This window comes from Quercus lobata, chromosome 3, assembly GCF_001633185.2.
Source record: "Quercus lobata isolate SW786 chromosome 3, ValleyOak3.0 Primary Assembly, whole genome shotgun sequence".
Classification (NCBI taxonomy): domain Eukaryota; kingdom Viridiplantae; phylum Streptophyta; class Magnoliopsida; order Fagales; family Fagaceae; genus Quercus; species Quercus lobata.
This window is the reverse complement of record NC_044906.1, coordinates 16384484-16400520: the sequence shown is the minus strand read 5'-3', so window position 1 is coordinate 16400520 and position 16037 is coordinate 16384484. Positions and strand designations below refer to the sequence as shown.

Genomic DNA, 16037 nt, shown 5'->3' with positions numbered 1-16037 from the left:
CTGTTTGAGCTTGGCAACTTCACTTCGGACTGCCTCGGCATGCTCTTTCGATGGTCGCCGAGGAATTTGCCTTCTGGGGGGAACGGCAGGGTTTACATTGAGTCGGTGACAAATGAAACTTGGGTCTACTCCTGGAGCCTCATACGGGTCCCATGCAAAGACGTCCACATTAGTTCGGAGGAACTCCAGCAAACTCGCTTTCTCTTGCAGAGGCAACTTGGCCCCAACCTGAAAGAATTTCTCTGGATCATCAGCAACGGTCACCTTCTCCAGATCTTCACACTCTACCCCATTGGTTGGTACGTCTAAACCTGATGCTGGGATCTTTAACTGCTATGACTCATTATTGGCTGTAGCCGAGGTTTCTGCCTCAGGCCGATGCCGTATAGCCGCTACTTGGCATTGCCGAGCAGCCGCTTGGTTCCCTACTATCTCCAGCACTTGGTCTCCGGACGGGTACTTCACCTTCTGATGCAGGGTAGATGAAACCGCTTTAAGTGTGTGAAGCCAGGGTCTGCCCAGGATAGCCGTATACGGAGAAAAAACATCTACGACAATAAAATCCACCTCCACCACCTCCGTGCCTGACTGCACGGGCAGCCTGATTAGCCCCATGGGAGTGACTAACCTTCCCTCAAAACTGACCAGAGGGGAATTATAAGTTGTCAAGTCCTGCTGCTTCAAACCTAGCCCCTTGTACAAATCCGGATACATCACATCCGCCGCACTTCCCTGATCAATCATCACCCTTCGGACATCGTACCCACTGATCCTCAGCGTTACCACCAAGGCATCCTCATGGGGTTGTATGGTTCCCTCCAAATTTTCGTCTGAAAAACCCAAAACCAAGGGGACACGCTTCTTGGCTCTCTTCCATGCTTGAGAACGATCCTCGGCCGAGGATCGGGACACCGACAACACTCTGATGGGGCAAGATCCAGTCCTCCCTGGGGCCGCAAAGATGACGTTGATTGTACCCCGAGGGAGCCTTGATGAAGCATCCCCACGCACCTCGGAACCTGCTTAGCTCGCCCTTCCACTGGAGTGATGCAAGAGCTGCCTTAATTTTCCTTCCCGGACCAACTGCTCCAAATGGTCCCATAAATTTCTGCAGTTGTCTGTCGTGTGTCCATGGTCCTGATGGTAATGGCAATACAAACTCGGATTGCGTTTTGTAGGCTCTCCTGCCATCCTGTTAGGCCATTTGAAAAATGGCTCGTCCTCTATCTTCTCCAAAACCTGCTGAACAGGCTCCCGAAATACCGCATTAACGACCTGGGCGTCTGCCGAGGCCGACTGGCCAACAAAGTCCCTCCTTGGTCAGTTGTTATTATAACGATCCAACCTGAAATCCCTCCTCTCCTGAGGGATCATCTTGGCCTTTCCTTTCCCCTGAAGCTGATCCTCCTCTATCCTTTTGTACTTCTCTATTCTGTCCATCAGTTGGCGCACACTGGTAACAGGTTTACCCGTCAAGGATTTCCTCAAGTCGTGATCAGCTGGGAGGCCGGCTTTGAAAGTAGTTATGGCCACATCGTCATTCTTCCCTCCTATTTCGTTGAACATCTCCCAGTACCTATCCGAATAACTCTTGAGAGTCTCGCCCTCTCGCATAGACAAGGTCAACAAGGACCCCAGCGGCAAAGGTGTCCTGCTGCATGTAATAAAACGAGCACCAAAAGCCTGGGTCAGTGCTTTGAAAGATCCAATAGAGTTGGCCCTTAAGCCATTGAACCACCTCATCGTCGTCGGACCCAAGCTCGACGGAAAAATCTTGCACATCAGGGCATCATCCCTGGAATGAATAGCCATCTTCTGGCTGTAATAGCTTACATGTTCCACCGGATCCGAATGGCCATCATACAGAGAGAACGTAGGTTGATTGAACCGCCGAGGATGGGTAGCATCATCTATGCTTCTTGTAAAGGGTGACCTGGAAATTTGACTCAAGGCTTTGTTCATGGCATCGTTTCCCAAGCCCCTACTAGTTGGACTTTTACGCCTACGCCTATGGCGACGCTCCTCTTCGTAGGAGAAAGTCTCACTCTGCGGAGTTCTCGATCTCCGCCTGTAGCTAGTTCCATCCGACTCCCCGGATGATAGTTCGGAGCGAGGTGGGGAACGCTCCCGTCGTGCATGGCGCAGCTTTCTCTTCAAGTCCACAATCTCACGTTGCAGATCCCCACCATGCCTCGCGTGGGAAACGTGACTCTTCCCGCGTGTATGGCTTCTCGTGGTATGAGTGGTATGTATACTCCCCTCCCGGACTAACCTCCGTTCGGGACTCCTTCGAGGACCACCATGCTGAGAGCCCCTTGATTCCGCCTGGTGCAAGTTGACATCATCCTGTTGCAGTCCCGCTGCGGGATGAAGCAGCTCCACTCCTTCCATCGGAAACGTTGTATCGGAGGTTGTACAAGCTAACACAAGCTCTCCCCACAGACGGCGCCAATTGTAAGGACACGATTTGGTGACGAACCTAAATAGTATTGGGTTCGTACGTAAAAGGCCCAGACAATATGATTTGTAGAGCGTGGGTGTAAAGAACTAGGTTAACTGTGGTACCTACCTCCAAGATTTTCTCTCAAGCCCGTACAAGGTTTTCTTTCTTTTCCGTTGGTATAATGGACGTTTTTCTTAAGTCCCTAGTGCAACTCTCCCTCTCTCCTCTTGCTTCCTTCTCTCCAGTTTTATGTGTGTTCTTCTTTTTCTCGATCCCCCTCTTCATGTTCTTCTTTTAGTTTATATACTCCCCTTTGCGCTCCATTCTCGCCAAACACGTGTAGGTTGTGTCCGGGGGATTTCTTTCTGTCCCATCTGGCACCTCCTGGAACTTCCTATGGGCAGCTGTAAGGCTGCTTCCCTACTGTTCAGGTATCACCTCCACATTAATGCGGCCAGAGAGTTGGTTGAGAGGTCATTAATGCGGAGGCAGTTATAGTTTCAGATATTTGTTTGCCTTATCTCTTTCATCTTTAGTCGGCTACTCTACCCTTTGAGATGACCTAATTCTGAGATCTGATCGCGGTGAGACCACGTCCTGATCGTCCTCGGACGCGATCGTCCTCGGACGCATACTGCCGAGGAGCATGATGTCCTCGGACGGGTATACGGCCTCGGATGGGCCACTGGCCCAACAATCCTCAACCAATTCTGAATCCTATAGGCCTATCAATCGAACGATCCCCACAGATATCATTTGGATTTAATTGGGGCATAGAAACGGGTCTACAACTCTATATGTGTAAATAAATAAATAAATAAGTTTGCCAAGTCATTAACAAAATACCACTTTATATTTTCATCAAACACAAACAAAAAACCAACGAGTGTATAGAATCAATAACTCTTCTTTTTGAAACTTTGAAGATTAAAATCACTCATATATGAAAACTTCAAAAACTCAAAATACTTAACAGAGTCTCTAAAAAAAACCTTAATAGATAAAGTTTAATTCAGCAAAAAAAAAAAAAGATAAAGTTTAAGAGACAATTATGTGCCCACATACTTATTTTAGCTATTACTTTTCTTTGCACTTAATTCAAAAAAAAAAAAAAAAAAAAATTCTTTGTACTTATTTTGAATGATGCCTGACAGAGTCTATGTTTACTATATAAGCTTGGCTGCTTTCTCTTTAAGTTCAGCTTCAAAAGTAATCAATCTGCCATCTTTTGAGCTCTTTTCAATTTGGACTTGGGCCGAACCTTGGTTTGGCCCCTTTTTAGAAATATCTGGCAGCCGAAGATTAGCTGGGCTTTGGTGAGGTCATGTATCGCCAATCGTTCGGTTCAATATTGAAAAGTGGATAACATCCATCTAATTCATGGAAACCAATTATCAAAATACCAAAACTAATCAAACTAAAATTTTAAAATAATAATATAAAGTTATATTATATATAGAGTGGGTGACCCAAGACCTAACCGGAGACTCAAAATAAAGTTCATGGTCGGTTTGTTTCGATGAAAAACCTTGTATGACGATAGTTTTTTTTTTTTTTTTTTTCTTCAATATTTGGTAACATAAAAAAATAAAAAACTACCATTTTTTTTAAACTATTACACTTCTTGTCTTTTACTTCCACTTTTAATACACTATCACTATTTGCCTTTTCTTTTAAATTACTATAATTGTTTTTCCTACCATTGTTGACTTCTTTTACTACACTATCTCTTTCTATCTCTTTTGTATCTAACTTCCTATGTATTATTTCATTCTTTTGTCTTTCTTACAATTCTTTCAAACTATCATCATTATTTCTAGGACTATCATCTTTTTTCTCTTTCTTTGTCACGTTTCTTTGTTTTACTATGTCTTTTCCTATATCTAATCCTTTACGTAGGGTTCCATCCTTTGAATTGGTTTGTTGACTTTCTATTCTTTCCACCATTTCTTTTACTTTACCTCTTTTACCATTATATATTAACTTCTCATGTAGAGATTCTATCTTACTTGTCTCTATTAGGTTCTTTTGTCTTTCTGTGTCTAGCTTTTTATATATAATTTGTACAGAAACTATGACAGACAATTGGTATATAAATAGTAGTTTAAAAGAAGTTATAGATAAGAACTTACAAACATTAAAAGCAACTGACAGATTAGTTGATGAGAAAATTGGCACAATTAAGGAAAGAGTAACACGTGTAGAAGATAAAATAAAAGATCTCACAAAAGAAAGAAGTACTATAGAAAATGATAGACTAAAAGAAATGGTGGAAAAGTTGTTCAATTCTCTCCCCCTTTTTTTTTTTTTTTTTTTTACAACACTCTCTTCCTCTTCTATGAAAAGTCAAAACTTTCATCTTTTGCTGAATTCTACAACATAGATTTCACATTAGGACTCTTGAATTTTAAGTAAAAATTTGATATGACAATCTCTTATTGAATGATGCAAAACATGAGTTTTATATCCCATCCTTAACAAATTCAGACTCTTTTATTCTTTTTTATAAATTTTGAACTTAAAAAACATTGATTAATAAGAAATATTTTATTTTATTTTTTTCAATGAAGTTTGACATATAAAAAATTAAATGAACAAAAAAAGACAATAAATATTAATTATAAAAGAAGGAATGGAAGGGTATTTTTGGTGGAAGCGGGGGCAATTGGCCCCTCTCACTGCCCTTGGCTTTGCCATTGGTTTGAACCTATCTCCTGCCCTCATTAAGAGAGAATGATACTTTTTGTTTCAATATCATTCAGTTTGAACTAAGAATAGAAATGGGTTTGGGTCTAGCATTGCTTATGTGTAATTTTATTATTAATAAAAAAGAGAGAACCTACTACATCATCAAGAAAATGTCACATCATTGTTCCATTAGAAATATGGACAAAATAATCTAATGAAAGTGGAATAGAGGAACAAATAGTGCTCTAAGAACCAAGAGTATATTTCAACTAAATTTTTTATATATCACTTTGACCTAAACCTAAAATTTCTTTTTTGTTGAGTACATATACCTACAATTAGCCTCATGTTAATCAATAGCAATCATAATATATCATTTCAACAATTTTTAAAAAGATTATGAAAATTTTTATGCCTACCATTACTCATACTAAACATTTTATCTAATATTAGTTGAAAAATAATTTTATGAAACATCTCTCTCATCACGTGTGGATCTCACATGGTGTGAGAGAGAGATCTCTTGAGATACCTTCTCCTATTAATCATGCTAATGCATGCCGCGTGTTTATGCATGCCCTTGATTGAAGCAGCCTCACCTATGAACGTGGGACGGTGGGTGTGGGAGACAATGCCAGACAAGAGTGAATCCAAATGGCTAATATCCCTTGGCATCTTAGAAATTGTGAAGAGAGAATCACATTTATTTTCCTTATCTACAGTTTTTTGAAGTTTATTTTTTTTTTTAAGATACAATTTAATTTTAAAATGTATTGTTTCGCTGGAGTGTTTAAAACTTATTTCTCTGGTTCGATTATCTCTAATCCATTGCCTTTGATTTATCCAATGTAGACAGTAACAAGGGAAGTCATTTTATCCAAGTACACAAGAAGATAAAAAGAGTAGTATCTAGATTTGGTCGTTACCTTATAACTTTCGTTTTGGTCATCAATATGCTATTTCTCATCCCTCTTCCGAAATTTTTTGAGACTACTAAAATTCAAGATAAAATACAAGAATTTATACTTTCGGGCGCATTTGGGACCATTCCAAAAGGTAAATAATCTACCTCAACTCAAGTACCCTTTTTTATTTTCTAGAAAACTATAATTATTTCACCTTAGGTTATTACGTTACATAGCGAAAACCTTTTTGTACACTGTTCCGAGTGATAGTTACTCAATTCGCCCCAACTTTTTTTTTGGGTGAGATATCTCAATACGAATCAATCTAATCTATAAAATTTAAAAAGAAAGGTAAATATAAAAAATGTTATTTGCATAACCTTTCTGTTTTTACGTATTATTTTCTTTAGACTTATATGTCCACACCAACACTATATATTTAAATTATGGTGGCTTCACTCTTACAGTGCAATAAACTAACCATAATCGGATGTGGCCACGTCTCTCTTAAATAACATCTCATGTTATTCCTTTTGCCAAGTCATTAAAAAAATACCACTTTATATTTTCATCAAACACAAACAAAAAACCAACGAGAGTATAGAATCAATAACTCTTCTTTTTGAAACTTTGAAGATTAAAATCACTCATATATGAAAACTTCAAAAACTCAAAATACTTAACAGAGTCTCTAAAAAAAACCTTAATAGATAAAGTTTAATTCAGCAAAAAAAAAAAAAAAAGAAAGATAAAGTTTAAGAGACAATTATGTGCCCACATACTTATTTTAGCTATTACTTTTCTTTGCACTTAATTCAAAAAAAAAAAAAAAAAAAAAAAATCTTTGTACTTATTTTGAATGATGCCTGACAGAGTCTATGTTTACTATAAGCGGCTGCTTTCTCTTTAAGTTCAGCTTCAAAATTAATCAATCTGCCATCTTTTGGGCTCTTTTCAATTTGGACTTGGGCCGAACCTTGGTTTGGCCCCTTTTTAGAAATATCTGGCAGCCTAGCTGGGCTTTGGTGAGGTCATGTATCGCCGATCGTTTAGTTCAGTATTGAACAGTGGATAACATCCATCTAAATCATGGAAACCAATTCTCAAAATACCAAAACTAATCAAACTAAAATTTTAAAATAATAATATAAAGTTATATTATATATAGAGTGGGTGACCCAAGACCTAACCGGAGACTCAAAATAAAGTTCATGGTCGGTTTGTTTTGATGAAAAACCTTGTATGACAATAGTTTTTTTTTTTTCTTCAGTATTTGGTAACATAAAAAAATAAAAAATAAAAAAATTGTCAAAGGAAAATAATCTTTGGTCAACCTAAAAAGTATGACTTATTTTTAGAAATTGTTTTCCACTAAATTTTTTTGGAAAATAATTTTATCTCACAGCAAACTAAATAAGAGAAGTTAAAAGATTATTTTTTAACTCATTTAAAGTCACTATAAAACATAGGAAAATAAAATAATTTTATAGAAAATACCTTTTTAAAAATGACCTATTTTTTAGAAAATATTATTGTCAAAACAAACAAACAAACAAACAAAAAAGCATCAAACTCATCTCAACTCAAACCACCAACCCACGAAAACCAAGTCAATGTATTAATTGGATTGGGTTGATTTCATTGAGGTGGTGGGTAAGATGTACAAAATATTTGACATAATTAATATTTCTAAAATATTTAAGGTGCAAAATGGGGCAACACTTACAAGTATTTGTGTGAATAACGAGTGCATGCAAGACATTCATGCCATGCCTTCCAGCGTAGGAGCAGTCTGGAGCAACACTTAGGACATGAGAAGCCATGTCATAGCGTTGTTTATCCACAACAAGGAACAGTGCGGATTCCCCAGCATTGTTTACACACATAGCCAACTCTGGATCCTCCTTAATTAGTACTTTCACAATCTCAAACTTACCATATCGCACAGCAACGTGCAAGGTTGTATCTCCGTATAGACTCAACATACCCAGAAGCTGTCCGCCACCTGATTCAATATCCAACTTTTTGGCATGGTCTATTAGGAGGCTTACTAGTGAAGAAGTTCCAACCATCGCAGCAACATGTAGCGGAGTATTGCCTTTGGAGTTTTTTTCATACACAAGTCTTGGACTTAAATTAACTATCTTTTCCGCAAGCTCAAATTTTTTGTATTGCAGTGCAACATGAAGAACAGTGTTCTTCTCAGTTGTCACTTGGAAAAGGGTACTACTAATGGGATCTGTCAATTTCTCAAAGAATTTTAAATCACAATTTGAAGCAGCTAAGAACAATTGACGATCCATTCTGTATTGCCTTCCTTCTTCCATAGTCGGATATCACTCTGCCTAGTATTGTGGAAAAAAAAATCAATACTATATTTTCTTTAAAAGAAAAGAAAAAACCTTATTTTCTTCAGGTTTTCTTGATTATTGTGTTGAAAAAAGTGATACTTTAAAAATAGAAAATATATTATTTTACATACATATTCATAATTGATATGAAAATGTCTACATTTTAACACATAGGTGAATATGAAATGAAAAATGGGATATGAGAGAATAAAATATGAAAAACGCAAACTCTAATGTTATAGAGAGCTAGATTGTGGGCAACAGATCGAATTAACCAATCTATTAGCTCTAGAAAAATTAATTACAGGTCTTATACTCAAGCTTCAGACTAATTAAGAGTGCCAAAATCAATTTTTGTGCAATGCACCTGTTTGGGGTGGTAGCATTACACATTTACACATGATCGGATCTAGGACTAAGCTAGCATCACTCTCCACTATACTGCTATGTCTCTCCAAAGCAAAACTTTTAACATCAGAGTTTGCTTAACAATCCTGCTACAGTTTTCTAACTAGATTCGGCAGTTGATCTTCACTTGAAACTTTTGAGGAAGAAAAAAAAAGGTAGTGTTGAAAGAGCTCCTACCTGAATAGATGTGATTTAGTCGCACTAGCTTGTCCAGTTGGTGTTCCAACTTTCTGTTTGATCATCCAGTTTAACGGCTTGTGTTGGTAAATTTACAGATCTGTAAATTTGCCAACACAAGCCGTTAAACTTTATAGACAACAATTTGAGTAACAGGTAAGTACAAGCTAAGAATATATTATATCAACGAATCCAAGTCAGGTATATAATAAAGGAAACATAATTAAGAATCCAAAAAAGGGAATTAAAAAAAAGAAAAGAAAAGAAGATTTCTTATTGTTAGATGATGTTTTCGTTAATCGTTATGCCCAAGCCTTATGTAGGTTTCCACAGGGATCAACCTTGTGGCGTTCTGCGCACCTGTTTTGTTTCGTTTTATTGGATTTGGTTTGAATGGGGCTTTGATTGGAGCTTTTATACTTGGTGTCGTTAATCTTGTGCTGTTCTTGGAAGCTGGTGTCCAGATTGTCCTCTGCCAGGTTAGTTACGTTTATTAGGGAATTGAATAACATATAAATCATTTCTCGGGTAAAATATCATTTTTGTCCTTAAACTTTTATAAAATTTGTTTTCTATCTCTAAGTTTTTAAAATTTTATTTTTTTTCCCTAAACTTTGCAAAACATTTTATTTTATGTCTTTCCATGTTTGTTAGTTTGTGTCCTAGCTACATGATTAATAGAATGTTGTCGGGTTTCTAATTTGAACCAAATTATTTTATTTAAAAAAATATTGGATGCATGGCACAAATTTATTGGCACGTGTAAAAGAAAACCCAGGAAATCACCCCTCACTTAGGTTGGAACCTAACCTTATTCCACAACCAAGAAACCCCAATAGATAGTGGCAACCTTAACCAGCGAGCCCAATCAGCTACTCCAAGGCGGCAACCCCTACCGTGAAATGCCCACCCCAAACCAGCAATTGGGGTTGCTAATTTTTGCATGGTTGATCTTAATCATTTTGTCATTATGGAAGGTTTGCGTGAAGCTTTAGGAAATTCATATTTAACTTTACATGATTTATTTTTTTATTTTTTTATTTTCTGGAAAACTCAGTTACTTAGTAACTGAGATGCCATCACTCTAGGTTGGTATGGGGTTGATTGTGTCGAATCTTGTTTTTGCTACTCCACAAGCATCGATAGAACATTAGAATATTTATAAGAATTAGAGAACTTACACTGCCACTACTTAGATTTGAACTAATTTCAGTATTTTCCTAGACTTAATTGATAGATTGACAGACCCAAACAACATGAAGACCACTTCCACTTCCAATGAACTAGCTTCGCACCATGGAGAGTTAACCACCTGATGGTTTGGGGTTTTCACTGTTGCTTCACCACCTTGGAGTCACTGATTAGGCTCGCTGGTTGAGGTTGCCATTGCAGGGGTTTGGGCATTGGGTTTTCATGGCTGTGGAAAAATGTTAGGTTCTGCTCAGTGTGCGTTTGGAATACATGTTTTTCGTGCATTCCTACTTTTTGCTAAAAAATAGTAGATCTCATGTACTGTTTGCGAGATACGCAAGTATTTTTTTTCAATTAAAAAAACTTTAAAATTAGGTTTCACCGAATTATTCACACATTTAAAAATTATTTTTTTACAATATTTTCAGTTTTAAACAATAAACGGTATCCAAATAAACCCTAAGTTATAGGGTAAATTTTGTCAAATTATTTTTTCTATGCATGCCAATAACTTTGTGACATTTCTTCAAAAAAAATTAAGGGTAATTACACTCCCCTCCCTTGAGGTTTGGAGGAATGACACTTCACCCCAAACTTAAAAAGAAAAAACACTCCCCTCTCTTGAGGTTTGAAAAAATTAACACTCCCCCCACCCCTTTTTTTTATGTTAATAATGAAATATTCTAAATTTTTATAAGTATTTCTTTACAAAAATTTAACAATAGTTAGTAAAAAAAGAACCGAGAAATTTAGAATAAAAATCCAAAATTTATCAAACACCAAAACACTTGTAGCTGCAAATCTCTCCATAACCCATTGAAAAAAGAAAGAAAGGAATACCAAGTAAAATTCACACTTAGGATCTATTTGGAATCCGTTTATTTTGCTCAAATTGAAAGCTTTTTATTGAAAGTACTGTAGATAAAGGTAAAATTTAACTGAAATAATACAATAAGACTCATAAATAGTATCAAAAAGTGCAGTGAGACCCATAAATAGTAGCAAAAATAAGTTGAATAGTCAAATAACTTGGTAAAATTAATCATGCCAAACGGTCACTTAATATTTAAAATACACTTTAATAATTAAAAATTTAAAACAATGAATTTTAATTATAAAATAAGATAATTTTGAAAACTTGCTTTGAAGCAAAGAATAGGTTAATACACAACATTTTTAATGTTAATTTAATAACATTTGATCAATTAGATTTTAAGAAGGGGAAAATGTTTTTTCCCTTTAAGATTGGAGTGGAGTGTAATAACCCCAAAATTTTAAATAAAATAGTTTGGTCTAAGTCAGATGCCACATTTTTCACAACTCTTTTTTTTGTAACATTGACAATGACTTCAACTTATTAAGATTATTTACCTAAAATAAATCTTATAAAGATTATCATTAACGCCACTTTTAATATGTACTTTTTTCTTTTCTTTTTTTTGGCTATGTACCCATCACAATATATATATATATATATATATATATATATATTAAAAGATAGAGATTCAACCTATGACATTGGCTTCTGATGATAACTCTTTATTATCAAACTAAGAAGCTAATCTTTTTTTGATATAGACGATGATTAAACCACATATCTTTTATTCAACCATCACAAGTTAAGTTATGAAAAATGTTGTATTCCTAAAATTTCATAAAATTTCAATAATTACTAACAATTTTACTAAAAAAAAAATACTTGCAAACTAAAGTTGTAATAATTGTGATTAATGTCACAAGAGAGTAGTAAATTAAAAAGAACAATTAATATTTTAAATTTGGGCTCATCGAATTTTTTGGCATGAAATTACATCTTCAAATCACAATTTCGCTTGGATTTGCATTAAAAAGATGCAATTTTTATAGCACGTATTTCATCCATAATTGTAACCAGTAATCAATTTTAAATTTTTTGATAGAATTACAACTACTAATTTTTTTTTTTAAAAAAAAAATCTTTGAATTTGTTTGATTGAGATTGATTTTATTGAACTTTTTTTTATTAAAATAAAGTGGATAAAAATAAATTATACCTTAAAAATTGAGGTTATACAGGAAAAAGCAAAAACAAAATAGGCTAGCTTTTTTTCTTTTTTTCTTTTTTTTGAGAGAAAATATAAAATTAAATAAGCCAGCTTATACGTTGAGCCTAACCGGTTTATTTATTTATATTTGGGGGGCGGCTAAATACAGGGAAAAAAAAACGGATTAAAAAAACGAGGCCCTCAGGGCCTCACCTCGGGTCCTCAGTAACCATTCCATCTCTAATAAAAGAAAGTGGGGATATGGGAGAGGGCCATTGGGCTCGTTAATTTGGAAATCCAAATTCAAAATGGCCCATTAATCTGAATAAGAAACTTTGGGCTCCTTAATTAATTATTGCAGGTATGCACCAATCACAAGAAAAATTTTCCTCCAAAAAAAAAAAAAAAAAATTTCACAAGAAAAATAACATGCGTTTTCTTATTTATTTAATGAATAAGAATTTTATTCAAAAGCAAAGATAATACAATCAAATTAATTTATTAAAACAAAACACCAAAAATAAAAAATAAACAAGCAGTACATAAGCTGGTACAACTTACAAGACGCGGATAGAAGACTTCTCATTTCCATTCTGAATCAGTGAATTGAATAATAAAAATAGTAAAAAAATTCGAGGGTCCAATTTCCGAATGACTATTTTTAAGAGTACTCCCCTCAGACTTGGTCGAGCGCCTTCGCTTCAAACTTGGGACTTGAATTATCATGTCAAATTTATATATACATGAGCTAGCTACCCAATAAAAACAAACACATGCACACGAACATTATACATGTAAGACGTGTATATGATGCATTCTAGCTTTTGAGAAAAATATATACAATACTCTCAAGTTTCAATCAAATCAAATTAATAAAACTCGGTCACCGTCGTAATCTCCCACTTAATGTTTATTGTTTATAGGGGTCAGTAAGTTTTAACTTTCCAAAAAGAGTTAGATACACCTGTTTGATTAAATAATTAGCTTTTTTATTCAAATTCTTCAGGGCTCTGAGATTCAACTCTTGTACAGAGATCCAAGAAGAATGCTGCCCTTGTTCTGTAGTTATGTACTATACAAGTATTAACCATTTTATAAAACGGTATTGTAAAAATTAAAGATTTTCCCCACCAAAGCAATCCTTTCTGTAAATCTACCCCAAAAATAGAGCAAATTTCGGAAACTTTCTTTGTTCAAAATTCCTATAAATTGTGGAGTAGTACTACTACATTCAGCAGAGCAGGACAAAGGGGCTTACCGTTGGCCTGGAGCCTAACTTCCTTTTTAACAAAATATTGTCCATTGTGGTGAAGCCCTCCTTGTTCGTAGCATTTAAGGCAACACGTCTACCTTCTCCGAATTCGCAATTTAAATAGATATGCCCATTGATGGCAGCCAGATTTGCAGGTGTGTTTCCGTCATTGTCCTGCTGGTTGATGAGGCCCTCAAACTCTGGCTTCTTCAGAAAAAACAAAAATGCAGCCCATCCTCCACTTTCTGCAGCAACATGAAGAGCATTCCGACCCTTGTTGTCCAACAACTCGTACATATGAAGAGCAGATAAACCTTCTTTGTTTCTTACATATGCAGGGGAATTGCCACTTTCTAAAAGCAGTTTGACAAATTTCTCATTACCCAAATGGGCGGCAATGTGTACAGGAGTCCATCCTGGGTCATCGCCTTCTCTGATTGCAGATGGCCATTTTTCCACCACTTTATTTACAAAAGCTAAGAAGATATAGAAATACCATATTGCTCAGGTTAGTACATATTAAGAGCGTTAATCCCCCCATACACAACACATGGAAAGACAGGGAATCAGATTTGCATTCATCACATGGAAGATGGGATATAATTAAAGCCTAACATTTTGTCTTAAAGTACCTCTTAGTGAATTAATGATTACAGTGAATTCACTAAGTGAACGTTAAATGAGTCAAAAAATAAGGAAATCTTGGATTGTTTATCCTCAAATATTTTAATTGTACATCAATTAAAATGTCCCTTTCTTAAATAGTGATTTTGGTAAGTAATATAGTTGAAGAACTTACGGGTGTGTACTTCCTAAAATGTTATGAAAGTCTTTCGATAGATGAGAATAAAAAAGTAACATAGTGGGGATGCACTATGTCAGTTTCATTGTGTTAAGAAGGTACTACTTATATTTAAAGATTTTAAAGTGAATGAAGAAAAAAAAAAATAAAACAAGTTTGATTTTAGCATAAAATAAGAGAGAACTGAATGGTGTTAGTACAACTTGAGTATGCTAGTGTTATGGTAGCATGATGTATACCATGTATATCTTATCTTTAATAGATTAGATATTATGTAAAACCAAAATTGTGTGAAGTTGAGTAGATTGGAATTTTTATTTTTTTATTTTTTTAGTATGTATTGTGCGGGCATATATTGAGTCTCACATCCAGTGTTCATTTAAAACCTCTTTAGAGCTCTCCACAATGGTCTGTATGTATGGGCCACTATATTTAGCATACACTTGTTCAAAAACTTCGTCTCTAGGATATACTCTTTCTAGCCACATCATTTTTGTGTTCCTAAGTCAAAACTCTTGTCTTACTTTTGTTTCGCTATGTAATGCAATAATTAATATGATAACTCAAATTGTGCAGATTTGATTGGATTATATTTTTTTGAGTGTGTTATATGGGCATGAATCTCACATTGAGTATTTATCAGGTAGATCCTAGATTAAGTGATTACGAGGAACTCCAACTACAACTAGACTTCTCCTTTTAAGGTACAACACTAATAGTTTTTTTTAGTCATTATAATGGTATCAAAGTTTCAAAACAAACCTTATAAAACTAGATTTAGATCCTCTAGATTTCCTAAAGTACTCTACCAAATAGATTTCTTTAAATCCTAAATACTCTTTTATGATTTAAGGGTCTAAATTTTGCCATGTCAACATTCCACTAACAATACTTTTAATATAATAAATTAAGATTATTGTTAATAGAATGCTGATATGGTAAAATCTAGACCATTAAATCATTAAAGAATGGTTAAAATTTAAGGAAATCTATTTGATATAGTACCTTGAGAAATCTAGAGGATCTGAATCCTATAAAACCATGTAACTTGTAATTTTTTTTTTTTTTGAGACAAATGTAGCTTGTATGTTGTGCGGGTGTGTTGAACCCCACGTGTTTACTATATGTATCTTGGATTTATATATAGTGTGTGGTTGAGCTTTCCTTGCCCTTTATAGCCTAAAAAAATTATAGTTTACCAAAAAATAAAAAATAAGAAAGTTTTCTATAACTAAAACTAAGGCCTTGTTTGGATTGTTTTTTTCATCACTCATCACTCCTCACTCAATTTCCATCACTCATCACTCATGATCACTGATCACTTAAAACACCCCACCCCGTTTGGCACCATCACTCACTTATTATCACTCAATATTTTTTTAACTATTTGTGGGCCCTATACCTGTAACAAAAAACCCAGCTAACGGAGACAGTGAAAGAAGAAAAAAAGAAAGAAAGAACTGAGCGAAGACCAAAAATATTATTTGATGAAGAACAAAAAAAAAAAAAAAAGGAAGAACAAACTAACAAGAGCGAAAAGGAAGAAAATAAAGAAAAGAAGATAGAACAATTGAAGAACAGTGGAGAAGAAAGAAAAAGAAAAAAAAAAAGGGTCAAAAGTTGCGGCTGACCCTAACTAGTAGGTCCCTCCATGTGTTTTTAATTACCAAAATGCTATTGGAAATAGAGTTATGGAAACTGAAAACACCTAAAATATATTTTCAGTTTCCATAACTCATCACTTAAAAATCAGAGAATTGAGTGATGGAAACAAAAATTGGAAACAGAGTTATGAA

The 16037-nt window shown here is 35.1% G+C and overlaps 1 protein-coding gene across 1 annotated transcript in view; it reads right to left on the bottom strand.

Moving 5' to 3' along the window:
• Window positions 1–8363, bottom strand: part of LOC115980418 (ankyrin repeat-containing protein At5g02620-like) — a 42075-nt gene extending 33712 nt beyond the window's left edge. The window contains exon 1 of the mRNA XM_031102667.1: window positions 7763–8363. Within this exon, the coding sequence (XP_030958527.1) occupies window positions 7763–8363 (601 nt within the window). The remainder of the gene's footprint in view (window positions 1–7762) is intronic.
• Between the last annotated feature and the right edge of the window lie 7674 nt (window positions 8364–16037).